General features: G+C 54.1%; 4 protein-coding genes across 4 annotated transcripts; all 4 read left to right on the top strand.

The window, feature by feature from the left end:
• Positions 1-1322: 1322 nt before the first annotated feature.
• Positions 1323-2791, top strand: MAA_10929 (Ribonuclease H-like protein; the record flags this gene model as incomplete). Its single annotated transcript, XM_011412875.1, has 2 exons — positions 1323-1831; positions 1924-2791. 2 exons carry the CDS (start codon positions 1323-1325, stop codon positions 2789-2791), a joined length of 1377 nt encoding a protein of 458 aa, XP_011411177.1.
• A 5186-nt stretch (positions 2792-7977) lies between these two features.
• On the top strand, positions 7978-9104 carry MAA_00456 (helix-loop-helix DNA-binding domain-containing protein; the record flags this gene model as incomplete). The annotated part of the gene is made up of 2 exons (XM_007818454.2): positions 7978-8023; positions 8095-9104. 2 exons carry the CDS (start codon positions 7978-7980, stop codon positions 9102-9104), a joined length of 1056 nt encoding a protein of 351 aa, XP_007816645.2.
• A 4224-nt stretch (positions 9105-13328) lies between these two features.
• Positions 13329-13745, top strand: MAA_00455 (polyketide synthase; the record flags this gene model as incomplete). Its single annotated transcript, XM_007818453.1, has 1 exon — positions 13329-13745. The coding sequence occupies one exon, from the start codon at positions 13329-13331 to the stop codon at positions 13743-13745; it is 417 nt and encodes a 138-aa protein (XP_007816644.1).
• A 4111-nt stretch (positions 13746-17856) lies between these two features.
• Positions 17857-19267, top strand: MAA_00454 (Phospholipase C, phosphatidylinositol-specific, X domain protein; the record flags this gene model as incomplete). The annotated part of the gene is made up of 2 exons (XM_007818452.1): positions 17857-18041; positions 18118-19267. The coding sequence occupies 2 exons, from the start codon at positions 17857-17859 to the stop codon at positions 19265-19267; spliced, it is 1335 nt and encodes a 444-aa protein (XP_007816643.1).
• Between the last annotated feature and the right edge of the window lie 299 nt (positions 19268-19566).

Below are 19566 nucleotides of genomic sequence, written 5' to 3'. Positions count from 1 at the left end.
AGCCACGACAGAGGAGAAATGAGACGTGTCGCCTCGGCCCCTGGGGCAAACCTAGCCGTCGGTGATATTCGGTCTGAGTTACACACACGCTGCCACGCCGTGTCGACGCTTGGCAGCAGAGCGCGCCTCTTTTTCGACAGGAGATGCACCATCCATCACAGTCACCCGGCAAGCGCATCGCCAAACCCAACGGTCCCGTCACAGACACGACTCGCTCGGGTCCTGCTCCTCCAGAGTCCAGGCATGGCAGTGATATCTGCTGATAAACGGCAGATGCACAGCTGCACGCGAGTGGAGATTGTTGATGGGATTCGGACCAGAGGTTGACAACTCAGCCCGCAGCACGCAGTGGGCTCGGCCTAGGACTGAACGGGATTCTCTGGCGTCTCGGACGGTGACGTGGCGTGCGCCAGAGCGAGCGAGCATCACGATGTCGAGCTTCATGCAGGCATCCCCGCCGGCTGCGCGAGTCGCTTTTTTTTCTCTTGCCAAGGCCGCGCTATGGATTTGCTGCTGGCTACACCAACATGGGGACTCGGTGGCACGCCAGCATACTGGTGTGTGCGACCAGGCGCTGTCTTGGAAACAAACAAAGACAGCGCGTGCAGCATCTCACAGCAAGTTGCGGCTGGGCTGGGGAACATGGAACAGGGAAGCGCGCGCAGGCGTCACAACGCCCATCAATACGGACAATGGGCCGTCACTCACCCTGAGACATGACGGACGGTCATCTGACGGCGTCTGGCCAGTGACTTGCGCAATCTCTGGCCGTGGCGCTCGGCCTGCTCGCGCCATTGTGACGTGAATCCGATATAATCGACGCCGGGACCGCGGGGCGGCAGCACGCCCGCGATGCCATGGTTTCTTGCAGAATTTCACCTGTCGCGCACAGCCGCACGAGTTGTTGGAAGCATGGAGACGTGGACGCGGGACGGGCAAAGCTGAATGCGTCCGACGTCGTGTTGCCGGCCCCATTGGCTGCGTGTGCTTATATCGAATACATACATGTACACAAGATGATGCAGAGCGCCCCGCATCGCCAGGGCGAGTGCATGAGTGACATGACATGAATAGTCAAGTTTGCTGCATAGTACATCGTACAGACTGGACCGACAGATGGGGTACACACAGGGTCACCGGTCAGCCCGGACGTGGCCGGCGGCTGGTACATGTAAGCCTTTTTTTTTTTCCCTTATGCCTTTGGCCCATTGGTGAGGGGTTCTCTCTGCTGACGTCGTATTGGTGATGATGACGATGGCCGCTTTTATATATACGTGTGCTCCGGCCCAACTCTGTCGCTGGGCCGTCAGCCTCTCGCCACCATGCCGAGCATCACGGACGAGTACCCCGAGTACAGCCGTACCGGCAAGCTCGACACGCTCCGGGCCACCGAGTACGGCTATCTCGACGAGCAGGACCACGTCTACCTCGACTACACGGGCGCCGGGCTCGCCGCCCGTTCACAGCTCCAGGCGCACAGGAACCGCCTCGACGGCGCCACGTTTGGGAATCCGCACTCGGAGAACCCGACGAGCCGCGCGGCGACGGACCTCGTCGACCGGGCGCGGCGCCGCGTCCTGCTGCACCTCAACGCCTCCCCGGAGGACTACCACGTCATCTTCACCCCCAATGCCACCGGCGCCGCCAAGCTCGTCGGCGAGGCGTACCCCTTTGCCAGGGGCGCGCGCCTCGTCCTCACCGCCGACAACCACAACTCGCTCAACGGCCTGCGCGAGTATGCCCGCCGCGCCGGCTCCAAGACGCGCTACGTGCCCCTGCGGCCCAAGGACCTGCGCATCGACACCGAGGCCCCCTCGCCACCCCGGCCGTCGTCGAGGCCCTCGGCCGCCGCCGCCCCTGGCCGCTGAGCCGGTCCTCGAAGCGTCCGCGTCCCCGGGGCCTCTTTGCCTACCCGGCCCAGAGCAACTTCAGCGGCGTGCGCCATCCGCTGCGCTGGATCAAGCTGGCCCAGGACGCCGGCTACGACGTCCTCCTCGACGCCGCCGCCTACCTGCCCACGAGCCAGCTCGACCTGTCCACCGTCAACCCCAGCTTCGTCATCGTCAGCTGGTACAAGGTCTTCGGGTTCCCGACCGGCGTCGGCTGTCTCGTCGCCCGCCGCGACGCGCTGGCCCGCCTCGCCCGGCCCTACTTTGCCGGCGGCACCGTCCAGGCCGCCACCGTCGCCGTCCCCTGGCACGCGCTGGCCCCGGCCGAGGCCGCCTTCGAGGACGGCACCCTCAACTACCTGTCCATCCCGGACGTCCACGCCGGCCTGGACTGGGTGTCGGCCATTGGCATGGACACCATTGCCACCCGCGTGCGCTGCCTGACGGGCCTCTTCATCGACCGCCTGCTCGGGCTGCGCCACGGCGACGGCAGCCCCATGGCCGTGCTGTACGGGCCGGCCGGCACCGAGTCGCGCGGCGGCACCGTCGCCTTCAACCTGCTCGACGCACGGGGCCGACTTGTCGACGAGCGCCTGGTCGCGCAGGAGTCGGGGCGCGCGCACATCTCCCTGCGCACCGGGTGCTTCTGCAACCCGGGCGCGGGCGAGGCCGTCTTTGGCATTGCCGCGAGCACGCTGCGGCCCCTGGTGAGCCAAAAGGGCGGCGGCACGTTTGACGACTTCCTCCGCATGGCGCACCTGCCTACCGGTGGCGCGATACGGGTGTCGTTTGGCGTCGCGAGCACGTGTGGCGACGTCGATTATTTCATGGATTTTGCGACAAAGACGTACAAGGATCGCGTGACTTCGGCAGAGGGCTTGGCCCCGAGGCCGGGCTGTTGATGGGATGCGCTGCGACTTGGTGTTTTTCGTGAATGGACGGGCATGCTGTGGGTTTCATGGCTTTTACTATACCACTTGTGTTTCTTTATGTGCTGGAATGAATGATGGGATGACTGGGTAAATGACATGAGGAGTTCACTATACAGAAGTCTTTGAATGGAATTATGGAAAAGGACGTGCTCGTATGTGACGTGACATGTACACTACGTATTTGGAAGAGCATAGTATCGCGATTGGCAGTTGTGGATCGGTGGAATACGTCTTTAGATGAAAGGTATTTGTCGATGGAATTGAGCCCCCTTGCGGTTGGAAATGAAAGGCATAGAAAAGGCCGCATTCAATGGAAAAGACGTGGATTCCATCATTTTAGCTGGCTAGCTTCTCATTTGGACATTGGCTAGTTTGAATCTTTGATGACTCATCTGATGGACTTGCGTGCTCGTTCACATGTCACATGTATATATGCTGGTACTTGATTGGCTACTATGCTAGGGGTAATAAAGAAAACTATGTATAAGAGACGGGACAGAATATACTTTACGAGAATCATACATTTAGTATATCAACATTGAAAACATCAGGCTGAACTGGTGAGCCATGGAGCCAAACATCCAGCGACAGCATGGCCCGACCTCCTTCTTCACTCCCATATCCAAGCAAGCCCGAACGTGGATAAATCGTTGGCTACGCGCTGCGTGGTACCAGTATGACACAAACCTGCATGTCGTCGCAATCCAACGGTTCCACGGAGAATTCGTGTCTCGGCTATACGTATTCCCTGTCACACGGGTATCACAACGTCACGGCACGGACCGACTCTCGAGCCCGATCATCGTTGCACAAGGGCTCCAAGATGTCAGAGGCCTTGGGCGTCTGTGCCCTCGGGCGTCAACCTTTATCTTTCCAGCCACCCTGAAGAATCTTGGAAAACCAAGGGCCTTGAACACTGCAGTACAAGGCGTACGAGGTGTCGCCGTTTTGTTATTCCGAATAAATAGCAAACTAGAAAGGGACGACCAAAGGTGGGGTGAAGACACACCAGACGTCGTTGTGGTGCTGTCGAAACTCATGTTACACGTTTTTCGATCAAGCGCGTCTGCTGCATGTTTCCAAATACATCGAGGGATGGAATGCAGTGTAACCCAGTCTCAAGGATTTGAGGGTGACCAACGCATCAGCCTCATGCGGGTAAAAGTCCTGCTCACCTTCTTCTTCCGGCCTTGGTAATAGCAGAGAAAAACGGGCTACTGAATAGAGCTTGATTTCGCCAGCCTTGGCTCTGCATCAGGGGCTCCACGGTTAAAGGACTTTTAGTTTGCTAAATGTCGTTTCGCTACTTTTATTTGACATTAAATTTTCATCTCTCAAGTTCCTTCATCTTTTGCATCCTTGTCAAGAGAACTGATGCCTTGGGTGTTGGCTGTGGTTATGAGCCGCTTGCTTCCGAGGCCTCGCAGCTTACATGCATGTGTAAACACTGCATCCGCTTGCCAAGCAACAACAACAAACAAACAAACAAACAAACAATGGAGAAATTCCACCAAGAAATACGAAACCAAATCGGCTACGATACAAGATGAATTGACCCAGGTCACTGCCTCAATTGACGGCCCAAGACAGTAGCTCGGATCCCCATACCGGTCCTCGTCCAACGCTCTGGCCGGCCCCCTTTACATTTTGACAAGGAAACAAGACCAAGTAGGCGTGACGCTCGCGACGCAACGGCCCAAGACAACCGCGTTCTGTGTAAATTTGCCCAAGAGCGCCACCAGTCCAACAGCACATCTGGCTCGCTGCATCCCGACCACTCTTTTGTCCGGCGCTACGAGCGCACGGTAGAAAGTCGACGCGAGTCTACGTCGACATGTAGGCAGGATTGGATGCATTCATTTTAGGCCAGCAAATTACCGCAATGCCCGAGGGCCGATGCTCTTCTGCACACCTTGAAACATGAATGTCCCAGAACCATGGTCCGCCTTGGTTGTTCACAACGGCCGGCTCGGAAAGCTCGGCCACGAGTGGTGACGGAGTCGTTAGGTCCGTGATGAGTCGACGGTATTCGTAGCAAAATAATAAAGTGGACTCTTGCAACTGCCGGAAGAGCAGGTGTCCTTGGGAAAGTACACGACATTTATGACCGAGAGGTATACCAGTCAAGGAGTCGTAAACCCCTCCCGTCGCTCCTGCGTGCTGCCTTTGCATATGCTTACAGAGAATGGGTTATCATCTCTGCATGATGAATGGTGAGAAGCAACAAGCTTGTGGACGGAACGGGTCCTGAAAAATCCCAAAGGCTCGGTTGACGGAACGCGTGGCGAGCCAGCGAGACGCGACTTGCTGTCCAACTGGCACAAGAGTGCACAATTTCCTAGATTCGACGATTCGCAGATGGCAGTCGTACTCTTGTAATTTAAAAGTCGAATATGCAAAGAAATGAAATACTGACCGCAAGGCCTTCTTTAGGCAACTCTCCTGTGGACTTTATAATCGTAGACAGTTTATGAAATCCAAGCCATGAGCAATGTCTTTGGGCCCGATGAGGTCAAGGGTGACTTGGGATTCATCGAACTGACCAAGTCACTATACGAAAACGCCAGGAGCCGTGTCAAGGCTGCAACCACTAGAGCACCAACTTTTGGCAAATGTGATCAAATGCAGTGAGCAGCATACTTGGCAGGGTAGTGTGAGAGAGTTTCTGGCAAACTTTGCATGTCGCATCTCGGAATTGGGTCTTTGGCCTGGACGTGGAAGCTGCCCCGGCTGGCAGCTGGATTTGACCGTTTCGTAGAGCCTTTTAGCTAGTAGTAACTTCATGAGCAGTAATACAAGCACACCAGACACAACACATGAAGTCCCTTGCAGGTCGTGTGTCAATAATACTATTCTCATGTTCGTACGGCGGTTATCGGTGTTAACCATGGAGTCATGGCGTAACATGTTGCAGTAATAGGGGCCCGTGGTGAATACCCCCGGATATCTGGCTCCCAAGTGTACCCTTTCGTTCCTGACACATGGTCATTTGTTACATTGTAGTCGAGAAGAGTTGTATACGAATGTGTACCGGTAGTGCGATGGCTTGTGGTTGTGTACGTATGAACTGTGCATGGCCAAGTTAGTTTTAGTTGAGTGTAATAAGCAAGTGAAGGGCTTTACAAGCCAGCTAGAGTATTTTAATAAACAGATAAATAAGCAAGAGAAATAAATCAGGCTTCTTTCCATTTAATCAGCATTTCGACAATCAGCAAACGAGGGGTGAATAGCAGCAGTTTAAACCTCGGATAGGCCTTTGGCATCGTCTCGGTGAAGCCTAGTTACCTACCCTTGTCACATTGAGCAATTACTAGCAATTTATATACTTGGTTCACCTCGGAAACACACGTGGCCTTGCCGCCTGCAATAATAGCTCTATCGGTACAAGGCGAAGTAAGTACTTGTACCTACCTAAGTCTTGGTTTCGAACGGACCATGCATCAATGTATAGTACAAAGAGCACTTTATACCGAGAAAACAAAGCATTGTAGAGATGCCATCATGGTCAAATTCTGTTGCCAAGATACGCCACATGGTCTGGCAGCAGTGCTGGCGCCGGGACGCTGACTTGAATTTGGTATTCAATCGATACATATTCATGTATACATGTACATTGGAAAGTGGGTTGGGGTCGCGATGGGAAATACCGAGTGACATGTGATTTGGGGTAATCTGGGGTAAGAGCCGAAACCTAAAAGGGTCAAGTCCAGCTGGTCATGCGGGGAAAAGAAAACGCAGCACAGGATACGCATTGACAAATTGGGCAACAAAGAGTCAAAATATGGGGACATGGACGTAGAGAACCGACTATCCGGAGCAAAGACTTGCAAGGAGAAATTGGCATGGGGCCAGGAACTTTTCTCTGGACGCCATCTTGTCTGGTCCAACCAACTAACAAGTGATCCGGCTTATTTTCCTTGCCTGACGCCGTGTGCTGCTTGTCAGGGCTGGTCAAGGAGTCACAAACGACAGAATGGGCCAGTCAGCACCAGGAATACTTCCAAAACTTGACGTTTCAAGCACAAGGCCCGTTGAAATATATTACGGTGTCAAGTCTGGAAAGGCCGGGGCTTCCTGTCCGCACTGGCACAAGGCACGTGAAATATTGCAAGTCCTTGTCAACCTCGGACTCACAGGCTCGCCGGCGTCACCACCCCTGGTCGTTTGGGCATCAGGTCCAATCACGACTTGGTTGCCGCCGAACTGAGCTAATGCATGGCTCCGTCACAACCGCTCCCCGGAAACGCGTGAGCCCTGTCGAGTTGCACCTCACTGGTCAACCAGTCGGATCTAATAGAGACGAGGCTCGGGGTTGCAGGCGGAGAGGGATGCCTGCATGGCAACACGCTGCGCAGCGAGGCTGTGAGTCTTGGCTTGAATTTTATTTCGGCACTCATGCCTGAAGCTTTTGTTTTTTTAATGAGAAAAAAAAAAAAACTTGACGGCCACTCACGGATACAAAACCTACGGAGGACATGGCATGAGGAATGGAAAGTGTGCTGAAATGACATGATTTTAAAGTAGTGAAATGAATAGATGGTAATAATATTGTTCGAAAAGCAACATGTCAAGTATCTTGGTTCCGGTAGGCGGGTGGTCCGCTCAACGTGTGACATGGCAACGGACGACACCGGGAAGAGGATGCCCGTGTTACAGACCGCACTTTTGACGGACAAAAGGCATCAATTCTTGTCCGTGAATAGAATAGCTGGGGAAGCGCAATGTGACGACGGGTGAGGGGTATGGCTGGACCGTTTTCGAGCATCGACGTCATGGTGGTTCGCTAGCACTCCCTCTTGCAGCCTATTTTGGGGTCCAAGAGACTGGCTTGGCATCGAAGTCAAGTCAATACTAGTCCATGTCTGGTTGGCAACCTTGAAGACACTAGTGCGATGCGGCTCGAGCTGCGCGACATGGACATGGACGTGGACGTGGACATGGACATGGAAACGACCGGAACCCTTTCCCAACCTGGGGAAGTCCAAGCCCCGTCTGATCGGCGGTGCCCCCGTCCTCGCGTCTATTAAAACCACGGTCGAGCAATCGTCGCCGACAAAGGGGGCGCAAAACGTAGACGGGGTTTTTCACTCATCATTTGTGCATCTCTACCATCTGGTACAACTGCGACATCAACGGCCATGCTCGCAACCCAAGCCATGACTGTCGACGCAACTCGGCAGCATTACTATCCCGACTTTGACCGTACGTATTGAAACTCGGCTTATTTTGTCTTGAAAAAACGCTTCATTAACACGCTTCATGCCATCATTCAGTCTTCCACGACCTGCCAGGGCTGTGGCCAGAAGTCCCGTCAAGTCATCTCGACGCTCGCGCAACGCAAAACACGTACAGCCAGTTTGGCCTCGTAGCCCAGATGGCCCTGCACGCCAACATGATGCCCGAGTTTTCGTCCCTGCCGAGCCTTCCGCAGGGCCAACCGTGGGCTCCCAGAGAAGCATACCGTCCACAGCCACAGAGCAGTCCCTGCTCCTCTCCGTTGCAAAGCCAGCACAACGCCGAGCAGGAGACGCATAGTCGCCACGACAAACAAGCAGGCCATGATACATCACGGCGCGGCCAGCGATGCCAGTCGAGGTCCCTGCCCGTCGGCCACCTCCGCCACCAGTCGTCCGTCGATTTCGGCGAGGACCTCCTACGCAACAGCCACGACACAGACGTCGACGAAAACATTTTTGCAGACTGGGCCTGGGGCCCGCGGCAACCATCCGGCAGACGAGCCGTGCACGAAGAAGGCTCGGTGCAATTCGGCAGCGACTCTGGCTTCGACTCGCCGCGCGCCTCCTCGGGCGACGACATGGAAACAGAGCCCAGCCCGCCGCCGCCGCCGCCGCAAAGCGAGGAACCCGGCTTCACGGCGCTGTCGTTTGGCTACCGCAACCAAGCGCCCCGGCCGGCGTGGCCGGTGCTCCGGACGCGGACGGGCTCCCTCGACGCCGAGGCCAGCGTGGCGTCGACGTGGAGGGCCCTGTCGTGGGAGTACCTCGGGGCGGCGATGCACGAGCGCAAGCCGCTGGTGGCGACGGTCGGCCCGCGGCGCGAGAAGCTGACGGAGCAGCAGAAGCGGCGCAACCACATCCTGCACGAGAAGAAGCGCCGCGCCCTCATCAAGGAGGGCTTCGATGACCTGCTGGACCTGGTGCCGGGCGTGAGGGACCGGGGGCTGAGCAAGTCGGCGATTCTGCTGAGGGCGGCGGAGTGGTTGGGCGGCTTGGTGTGCGAGAATAAGGCGTTGCGTGCGCAGGCGAGGGCCCTGGAAGGGTGAAGGCGGACATGATGATGATGATGATACTCGACGTATGGAGTTGCGGACGTGGACGGATGGACCGACGCACATGATTGGGTGGCGAGCGTGGAGAAAAGGAGTTATGGTGCCCGCGGGGAAAGAAGCATATCAATGATCAGTTGGGACTAGGGAAAGCAAGCGCCTATAGTTTCAGGAGCGTCTACATGTATAGAATGATTCCCGGGCCGCAGACTTTGTATCATAGAGCGCAAGCATGACAGTCTTCCACGGGCGGCTGCACGCAACGACACGCAGCAATCTCATGCACCGCTTCCGCGTCCTGCCGAGAAGCTGCGGAATACATGTCGAGTCAATACTTTGTACCCCGGGCTGCCTCTTCAACGTTCAATGTTGACTCTCGCCGTCTGGTGGGTCGTGCACCAACATGCCCAGGGGCACCAATCGTACTCAACGCCGTCAACCGTCTAGCGTGGGCGACGTACCGCCATGTCACCTCGCCATGGAAATACGTCGACGGTTGCGGGGTATGTTGCGCTTGGGTTGGGGTAGTTGGCGGGCTAGGCATCGTCAAATGGTCAATACATCAATGATGTATTCAAGTCAATTATTCTCTGAGCATCTCGTCTGGTCCACTTCTCCAACGTGCAAGTCTTCCACACTGCGGGGGAGGGGCTGCCCGGGCCGGAACACAGTCCCTGTCCATGCACCAGACAAGGTTTTCCCCAACCATGAATTTCAAAGGGCTCCCTCGTCGAATGCCGAGTTGCGACTGGCTGGCGGCACGTCTTGTCCCAAGACGGCAGCGGGAGCGAAATCGACGGAGCCAAGTGGGACATCTGGACCAGACCCTTGACATTTCTGGCTGTCGGATCTACCAGACTATATTTATCCATTCACTCCAGTCTTGACCTGGGACTGGCTTGCCCTGATGGGCGCGGATACCACAAAAGCACTCCCCGACCTTGGTGCCCGGCCGCGTGTGGACCTTCAATGTTGCTCGTCATGATAATCGACAGCGTGGTTGGTGCGTCATTTGCCATGGCACGGCGACGTAGACATGATGCTGTTGCCATCATGTAGAATCAAGCTGTTTAGTCGCGCCAATCACATTTCATCGCTTGACGTTGCTAATTTGTCTAGCATCTTACCTTGTATGAGGCTAAAACCCTAACACTTCCCAACTGCTTCATGGTAGAAGCGCCTCTTGCGTGCGAGATTAGTGTTGCCAAACTTTTCTCAATAAATGCTGTATTTTGACACTGGACCATTATCTTAAAAAAAATCCACGACAGTTTGTAAGAATTCCATTCGACCCAGGCATTGCTGGTGTCAGCGCCACTGTCAAGACGACACCGATGGTCTCGACATTATTTTCGAAAAGAACCCAGAACCCTCGGCATTTTTTAAAGCGTCACATCACATCTTGACGTGTCATTGCGTGTATTGGCACGTTTACCCCTCTTTGCATCCGACATGGCCGTCATACCATGCTGCTGTCGAACCTCTTGCTTTCAATCCTGCCCATGGAACTATCACATTCATAACAGCGACACACATTGTGCGCGATGGACTGATATCCAGACATTTTTCATCCACTGAGATGAGCAAGCTGAAGAAGAGTAATCATGTTCCGTTTATTCGCAGCCCAATAGAATGCTACCATTGCAGCCAGACATGTTCGCAAGACTCCCCCGTCTTGTCCAAAAGAAATTACAGTTCCACGACTAAACTTTGCCACCGTTTGCGTTGCGCATTGACCTTGATTTGCTGTGCGGCTCCTGTCACCGTGGCGTGCGGACCTATTAAACGAGAGTATGGGAATCAGAGCGTGCCATCTTTTGCCGGTCATTGATCAATTTTTTTTTCAGATATTCAGGGGTATCAAATCCACGGTGCAGGATGGTAGGATGGTCAAATTTTGCTGGTCAATCGATCAATTTTTATTTTTTTTCAGATATTCAGGGGTATCTAAGCCATGGTGCAGGATGGTCAAAGCCGGAAAGGCTGCTTGATGGGTCAATTTTTTTTTCCAGATATTCAGCGGTATCAAATGCCATGGTGCAGGTCCGGAGATGTACAAGTCATGATGCCGAAAATCGAATTTGATTGAATAAGATCTGCATTTGAGCACCACTGTACGACGCTAAGTCGCTATAGTGTCGCGAATGGCTCGCCTTGTTGTTCTAATACCTAGGGGCCTCAGGTGTGACTCTGGAAGATAATTATCGCGGCACGGAACGGATGTTGTAGAAAAGTACACATGTACCAGTCTGCTTTATCCCTCTTCCATCGTCAAGCCCTCAAGTCGATGGAAATAAGTCGGTGTTGCCGTCGGCGTTGTTGTCGGTATTTTTCCAGAGATAGTACATATGCATGTGAACGGAATATTCAGGGAACATAATTGCTCAGTAATGGAGCGCACTCCTTTTCTGACAGAGTACACCTCCATCTAGATGTTAGAGATTGCTAAAAGTGGCAAAATAAATTTCAACTCTCCCCTGTCTCTGCAACAAGGCGTCTGCGGCAGCAAGGAACACATTAGCCTGACCAAGGCCAAAGTTGGTCAGGAATAGAAGCTTCTCTGGCATGGAGAATATATTTGTGTCCGACGGGGTATTGGACAAAGCTGGCGAATTTTCGCAACGCCATGTGGCCGCATCGCCCATTCATAGTCTCGTGTGTGTCTGCGCTGACTTGCAGAGTATAATGCAGAGTATCACGATTCTCCGGTAGGACGCCGTTATTTGTCCATATACCAACACGTCGCAAGCGCAGGCAATGCAAAGGATGATGCCGTGCCGGAGGATCGCGTGTTTCTAGCAATTTCCTTTGGAATATACTTTAATATGCAGACAATGACACGCTCTCCCAACCAACATCACTCCCTCTGCCGCTCCGACCTCGAGGCTCACACATTATACACCCACTAAGCGCGGTGATACAAGGCAATCTCAATTATACAGCAACAGGTTCTTGAGCGCCCACATCCCGGTGCGTCCAGACTCCACTGCCATCGGTGTAATTTCTGTAGGGTCTGGGTATCCCTCGCAACTGTATGGAATGGCTGGCGCGTTGGCTGCGCTATTTAGCCACGGGGCTGACTTGGGGCATCATCACAAAGTGCCTGTTCAAACTTCACGGGCCACGGGATACTCTGCTCACAGGCATGACGAGTTCTGGAATAATTGCAACGGTTCAGCGTCGCAAGTTGCAACGTTCAATAGCCTCGCGTTTCCCCACAAAGAATATGCAGGGGCGACGGATGGTTGACTGCAGCCTACTGATGCACGCCTGGGATTATTATCCTTTCCAGATCAACCAGAGACCGAGCAGCGCCTGAGACGTGGCCAAGGTTGTGGCTTCAAGGTTAACTTGGTACTTTGGTTCGTGCCGCGGCGCGTGGAACTAGCCCCGAGATCATGGACTCCGGTGGCCGTTCGTCCCCGCGGATCCTAGTCCGGGTGCAATCTCCTATGCTTCAACCAGCTTGCCGGGAATGAAGGAGAGGCGTGGATCTGCAGATCTACGAATGGCATCAACATGCCGTCGACACGTGGACAAGCGTCAACACTGGCTCAGGGGCTGTTGACATTGGACTAGACTGAATTGAAATTGATTCAATGTTGACTTGGCTTTACTTGAATAGGCTTAGTGCACTAGAACCATTCTCTCTGCTGGCAAGTCGGGCTGGTTTTGAAACAATAATCATCAAGAGATTCAAGACAGCTGTTTGATGGGTTGTGGTCAAATTGCTTTCCTCACTCACCTGTCTGGTCGATGCCGTATCCCAGCTTCTAATGACATCTGAGCGCGGGCTAAAGGGTATGAGGATCCTTGTGAATTTGTACCCGCAAAGTGAAACCCTCATTCACCGTCGTGGCAATGGCAACTCGACCGTTGCACACATTGCTGGTGGATAGTTGTCACCTTGCGTCCGTACAATGAGGGAACTAGATCTCAACCCAATGACTGGAGCGAGTTTTGCATCTCCCCGTGGGCGCCCAGTAGAGGCTGGCTTAAGCACCGCCGAGGCTTGATGTCTGCCAAAAAGTTGCGGGATGCGAATACCGTCAACGCGTCGACGTTCCAAGGCGCCCGTTATCGACTTTCAGAGGCTTAGGATGAATAGACGGCTGTTGTCCCCGTCCCCTTGAACGACCAGACATGTATGCCGAGCTGGGTGGTCAAGGGCCGAGTACAAGTCGTAACTCGTCATCCGTAAACTCGGCCGGACATACCAACATGTCTGGGGACTACACCGTGGGAAGAGTTGCCGTTCCGGGTACCGCAGCGTCGATGCATTCTGCCCATGAAACCAGGCCCATTGTCTCGACCTCGTTTATGAACCTGATGTTTCAGTTCACCTTCCCGCTGCTTGGTGCTGGCTTTGGCAGCATGCCATCTCTGTTCATGCCCTCGGCCATTGGCGATGTTGGGATAAGCACAAGGCCGCCGAATATGCCGAGTGAGAGCGTTCGGGTAGTAGCCGCCGGTCGTCTCGGTCGACAGAGTCCAGGCTCCGTCTCCTTCTATATCCACGCTTGGAATGCTGCATGTGGCGAGCCGGTCGTCATAATGGACGATTTCAAGATGAGTCACGTCAAAGGCGGCATGGTCGCCGACCAAAAGCCCAGGTTGCCACGTTACAAGCTCGAATAGAAGACTTTCGGCATGAGTGTCCAGGACGAGAAAATCGAGGCTTTGACAAATGGTCGTGACCGCCATGTGCCCAATGGAACCGCCGCACCGCGGGTACATTAAAGCACCACATGAGAAGAAACGAACGGACACCCAGCGAAAAACGGAGAGCAATACATGAACGGGGCATCAGAGATTCATCAGCCCCTTGACGGCGTGTTGACTAATGGGCATTTGAATGGCTATCATGGCCTCGACGGACACGGTTCGAGACGCGAGGCAAAAATCAACGACAATCCCAAGGGATTCCATGCGGCTGACAGGGTGAATGGGTACCATGATGCCCAGTCATTGTCATCCGAGATGAAGCTGGACGCCTCTACGAAGTATTCTCGTCTTGGTATCTGGTCGACATCCGTCAGACCAACTGATCTCTTCACTCTTTTGCACAATGGAATCTCAATCACACTCTCAGCCGTCAATCAATGTCTTGTTTTGACGAACCAAGTCCGGCTCCATCTTCTCATAACATCTGTCTACTCGACCTTGATGACAATTTCCTCTCAGATTTGTCCAAAGACGGCTTCAGTAAACTCCAGAGCTTGCTACTCACCGAGTCGTCCGTGTTATGGCTGACGACGGGGGCATATCGCTCCGCATTGCACCCGGAAAGAAATATGGCCCAGGACTTGTTTGGTAGCGCGCGCTCGCAGACGGGGAAGACGATAGCAACTGTTCATCTGGATCCGAGCTCGTCATTAAGCCACCTCTAGCAGGCGTAGCTCATTGCGCGTGCCGTCAAGGTCACGTCTCTTACGGTCAATAGGAGATGGAGTCTGTGCCGTGCCGCTCGGAGCATATGGGACGGTTGCCTAGTGTCTTGCCTCGCACCTTAGAAGGTTCATCCATATTAGGAAGCGTGACATGACTTCAAACACACGTGTTGGCATGCTCAAGTTTGACTTCAACTGCACATGACAAGTTGGACTTTTTCATCCTGCTCTCCTCCGTCGCGGGTGTTGTTGGAAACAGGGGGCAGGCTGCGTACGCGAGGTGAATACCTTTCTTGATGCTCTGGCTCAAACACCATAGAGCTGTGAAACTGGGTTGGAAAGGAACTGCAAGCACATTTACAGGTGCTGGAATTGCGGACGAGCGGTAAACTAAGGGACTTGGCGACCTTGGTTTTGAACAAGACGCTATGTACTGGACCTTGGAATACGGAGGAGAAGGAGGGCTAGACATATAGGGGCCAATATTTTGGCCTCCGTTCAACCATTTGTGGATGCATAGAGCGAGCTTGTTATCTTAGTTGCGTTGGTCGTTTGTTTCTCTCTACTCTGGCCTGGCCGATATTCAAGACAGCATGGTTCTAAAGTGTGTCAAAGGGCTACTCTAACAGAGACAATGTACTGTACACCGCGAATGCGGCCTTCAAACAGCCTGTATTAGGAAAATATTGCCAAATAACATGCTCCTGCACGTGGTATTGTACCCATGGAAGGGGCAATAACTTGGGTAGAGGTTGTGCTCACCCTATACGGCATGTGGCGATTGGGAAACCAGCAACTGCCCCTGCTGTGCCATCTCACCGGACTTGCCAGAGTACTTTAAGCTGTCAACTAGATTAAGCATTATATTTATTGTTATACAAACCACTGTGATTTAATTAAGAAAGCTCTTCAATAAAGGCACCAGGACGCGGCTGTATCTTTCGTAGTCCAGTTCCAAGACAGAGTTTAGGCTCGCGTCGACAGACCTTGCCAATGCTAGTCACCTTGCCTCGGAATGAAAAAAAAAAAAAAAAAAAGGAGGAAACTCCATTTCAGCTTTTCCTGGCGACAGCCATGGATGCAGTGTTACAGATTCCTAGTGCCATCGACTTTGCAAGTGTCGACGGGCTTGAAGAGACACTGGCCATAAGCCACAATTGTTGACGTGCTATTATTAGTTGACATGTTGCGTCCAAACTCGGCAGATGGCAGGAGAACGGCTGAGCTAAAGTGGCTGGTATGGCCAAAGGAACACGCCAAGCTGATTCCTGAGACAGAGAAACTTTATCCACGGTGATAAACTCCGCGTGAGTGCCAAATTTAGACAATGAGGTCTCAGGTATCGTCAACGTGCATGCATGCGATTTAGGGGGCAGTTTCTGCTTGGATCTGGGGTTGATGCCGAAACTGGCCCAGCAGGCGGGAGGCAAAGGACTCGACGGTATCCAACATGGATATTCTCGCCAGAAAGTTTTGCGGTGTGGTTTTTGAAGCATTTGCATCAATGCATGAGGCCTGTGCATAAATTATCGCACCAGACCAAATCGCGCACCTGCATGAGGAGGCACTGGTGCACAACTGCGGCACACCTGTACAAGTTGACCTGTCCTGTCAATGGCACAAGACGCGGGGAACTCCGCGGGCACGCGAAGGGCACAGTGCCACGGCCAGTGCCAACTTGACATTGGAAGGGTAGGGCAAGCTGGCGGCGTGATCTGGCTCTTGCATCAAACGCGGAGTCATCATCATGGATGGCTTACCCATCATCGCTTCTCTTTGGCTTCCATGCTGCACCCGCACTAGACCGTCGACATGTGCATGCGTCTGTCTGGTCAGCCAATCTTTCGCACACATGTCGACGGTGCACATGGCCCGCCCACATGGCTGCCTAGCAATCCGGTCGGCATTGATGCCTCATCTTGCCTTGCCTTGATGGTCTCGAGGACGTCCACCTCGCTGGAGGCGGAGGAAGAAACAGTCTGGTACCATCGACATTCTGACGCCGCCGAGACAATCATCGAATTCTACAATCACAACACGGCCAAGATCGAAATACCACCACCAACGCCACGCCCCAGAGCTGCCTACCTACTTAGGTAGTCAGTGGCGTCATGCGCCAACCGACAACATCCCTGCGCCAGCCCTAGTTGGCGTCTCCAGACATGTCAGATCCATCCCTCGACAGTCGGAATGAATCAGTGCGGCGCAGTCGAGCATTCCGATCCAAGAGGAGAAGCTTGCCGTCTATCCGAAGAGTGTCACAACTTGGGGAATCAGACACACGACATGTTCAGGCGGGCTTCCCTCCTTCTGCCTGCGTTTGAGCCCAAAGGGGACCCTGGGTGACAAACTCAATCGGCACCGGTATATATTAAGTAAAATCAAGCCTTTTTCGTCCGCGCCACGCCCAAGCCGCAGAGCCGTCTGCCCAGTCACGACTCGTGTGGTGTGTTCAGCCGTCGAGCTAGCTCCGCATCGACCTCCAACTCGTCCCTGAGTTCTGGCGTTGGTGGTGCCGTGACTATCCCAGCCTCTGACGCCGCTGGCCGCCATCTGGACCACACCCGCGAGCCACGGCAGACTCGGCCATGGGTTGGTGGCGGGGCGTACCCGAGCTCGCACACATAGCCTCAGCCCTCTGACAAGAGTCGAGATACAAAGGGCCTTCGGCGAGAGTCCGATCAGCCACGTGCCGGCAAAAACGGCAGCACTGAGGCCAGACGTATTCCATCTTTCGTTTGTCCCCTGGCTGGGGAGCAGCTAAGCATTCGCTAGCACCAGCTGACCAGGGTCCAGCAGCCACCTGCATCGTCCAGAGCGTCAGAGTTCCGTGGCAGAGCCAATGGACCGTGGGCGAGACCGCAGTCATGAGTGGTGTACTATTTGTCGCACCTGGCCCCAACATCCTCCATTCGACATGGACACAAACTTCGCAGGGCTTAGCTGAGCGCGCGGGCTGCTGACCACTGCGGTCAGGTTGAGCACCAGTCATGCCGCCAGTGATGCATCAAATGGCGAACCCAACAACCTGGTCTGTGGCAGCTCGTCAGTCAGCCCGACTCAGCCGCCTCCGACATGCAACTATTCTTCACAGCCCAGCACTGCCCGGATGCCACCTCTCATTCCTATAAAGCTACCTTGGGTCCCCAAGTACACACCTCCGCCTAGGCATGGTTTGCGTCATTTGAACCCGCGGCCTCGGACGGCTTCCAATATTGCAGACTTGTGGTTGGGGGACATGATTGGCTCCTTTGTCGGCATCATCTCTAGACTGTTGAACACGCGCTGATCAAAGTTGAGAGGATGAATTCTTGGCCAGCGCCGTAGAGATGGAAGTAACTAAACATGCCCAAGACAACATGGCCGGCACAACGATAAGAGAGATGGACAAGGACAAGCCGGCGACGATTTCACAAGATGGTCTGGAACATGACCAGAAGCGGCGGCGACGGCGACGGCATTCGGACCCGAGCCGATACGAAATTCTCTGTGCCCGCTCACTACTCCTATGGCTGATTGCCAGCGGCGGGACGGGGTTGACCATGTAAGTTGATTCAAATGAGCAGAGCTGTGGCATCAATCAACATGCCTTTGCGACTGACGCGGGCTCGTCTGCAAAGCGGAATCATCCTAGTCATTACCTGGGCTGCCCAGCCCAAGGCCATGCGACCAACTCAGTCGCACAACTTCATTTCCATAAATCCCATCGCTACGTCAACCCCGTCTCCGGACACGTACCTCAATGACTACGCAAAATCCGTCATCCCCGTACCGGTGCATTCGCACAATGACTACTGGAGGCCGCATCCATTATACTCGGCCCTCGCGGCCGGCTGCATGAGCGTTGAAGCCGATGTATGGCTAAGCCCAAATGGCAACGACCTCTACGTTGGCCATCGCCGTTCATCGCTATCAGCAAGCCGAACTTTGCAAACCCTCTATCTCAATCCGATCAAGGAGATTCTCGACAAGTTGAATCCTGACAACGTCACTGACCTCGATGGCGGGCCGAATGGCGTGTTTCACACGGCACCTGATACCACATTAGTTCTCCTCATTGACGTCAAGGGAAACGCAACAGACATCTGGCCCGTAGTTGACAACCAGCTGGAACCCCTCCGCAAAAGCGGCTACCTCTCCACGCTTGAATACAGCAACGGCACATCCAGCTCAAAGTCGGCACCCGTCTTCAAGCAAGGTCCCGTCACCGTCGTCGCGTCTGGCAATATCGACAAGTCGAATGTCACGGGAGTCGGATGCGACGCTCTGAATCGGTACAAGGACAGCTTCCTCGATGCACCCATTGATGCGCTTGTCGACGACGCCAACTTGGGTAAACTTGCAGACTGCCAGGTGGACTCTCTTCTGGACCGACCGCTTGCCAAGTTTTACACGGCATCGGCACCACTGATGCATACCTTCAGGCCAACCAACAGTGGCCTTTCGAGCAGTCAAAAAGACCACGTTCGAGCTGCCCTGCAAGCCGCGGCGGCCAAGAATCTAACGTCAAGATACTGGTCTCTGCCGTCGTGGCCCATTTCACGACGAGACCATGTTTGGCAGTTCTTGGTGGACGAGGGCGTCGGTCTGTTAAACGCCGATGACATTGAGAGTGCGACGAGGCTGGAGTGGAATCGGGCCTACAAGGCCGAGCTTGTCTGGATTGGCATCTCGTCGGCCTACATATTTTTTGCTTCCTTGTTGTTTGCCTACTTGTACGATAGGTCGAGTAAGAACAAGTCGAAAACGGCAGCACAGGAGTCGGCATAGCATGCTGAAAAGCAGTGGGGGGAAAGATACACGAGCCTTTTGTACACTATGATGAGTCATGACTTGGAATACCCAGAACATGTATGAACTGTTTAATGCACGGAGCGAATTGGCACATGGACCACTTCTTTGTGAGCGGCAACTGAGCCAGGTCAGGAATAGCTGACGCGTGGGTTCTACCAGAGAGTTTGTGTGGTGTTGAGTCTTGACTGCACGATGACTGGGGAGTTTGCAGCGCTGGTTACTCGGCGGCGTAACAGGTCGAATGCTGATGACGGACCAATGAACTATATACTACT

The sequence above is a fragment of the Metarhizium robertsii genome (assembly GCF_000187425.2).
Source record: "Metarhizium robertsii ARSEF 23 chromosome Unknown MAA_Scf_3, whole genome shotgun sequence".
Lineage (NCBI taxonomy): Eukaryota > Fungi > Ascomycota > Sordariomycetes > Hypocreales > Clavicipitaceae > Metarhizium > Metarhizium robertsii.
The sequence above is the reverse complement of the archived record's forward strand: the minus strand, read 5'-3'. Positions and strand labels throughout refer to the sequence as shown.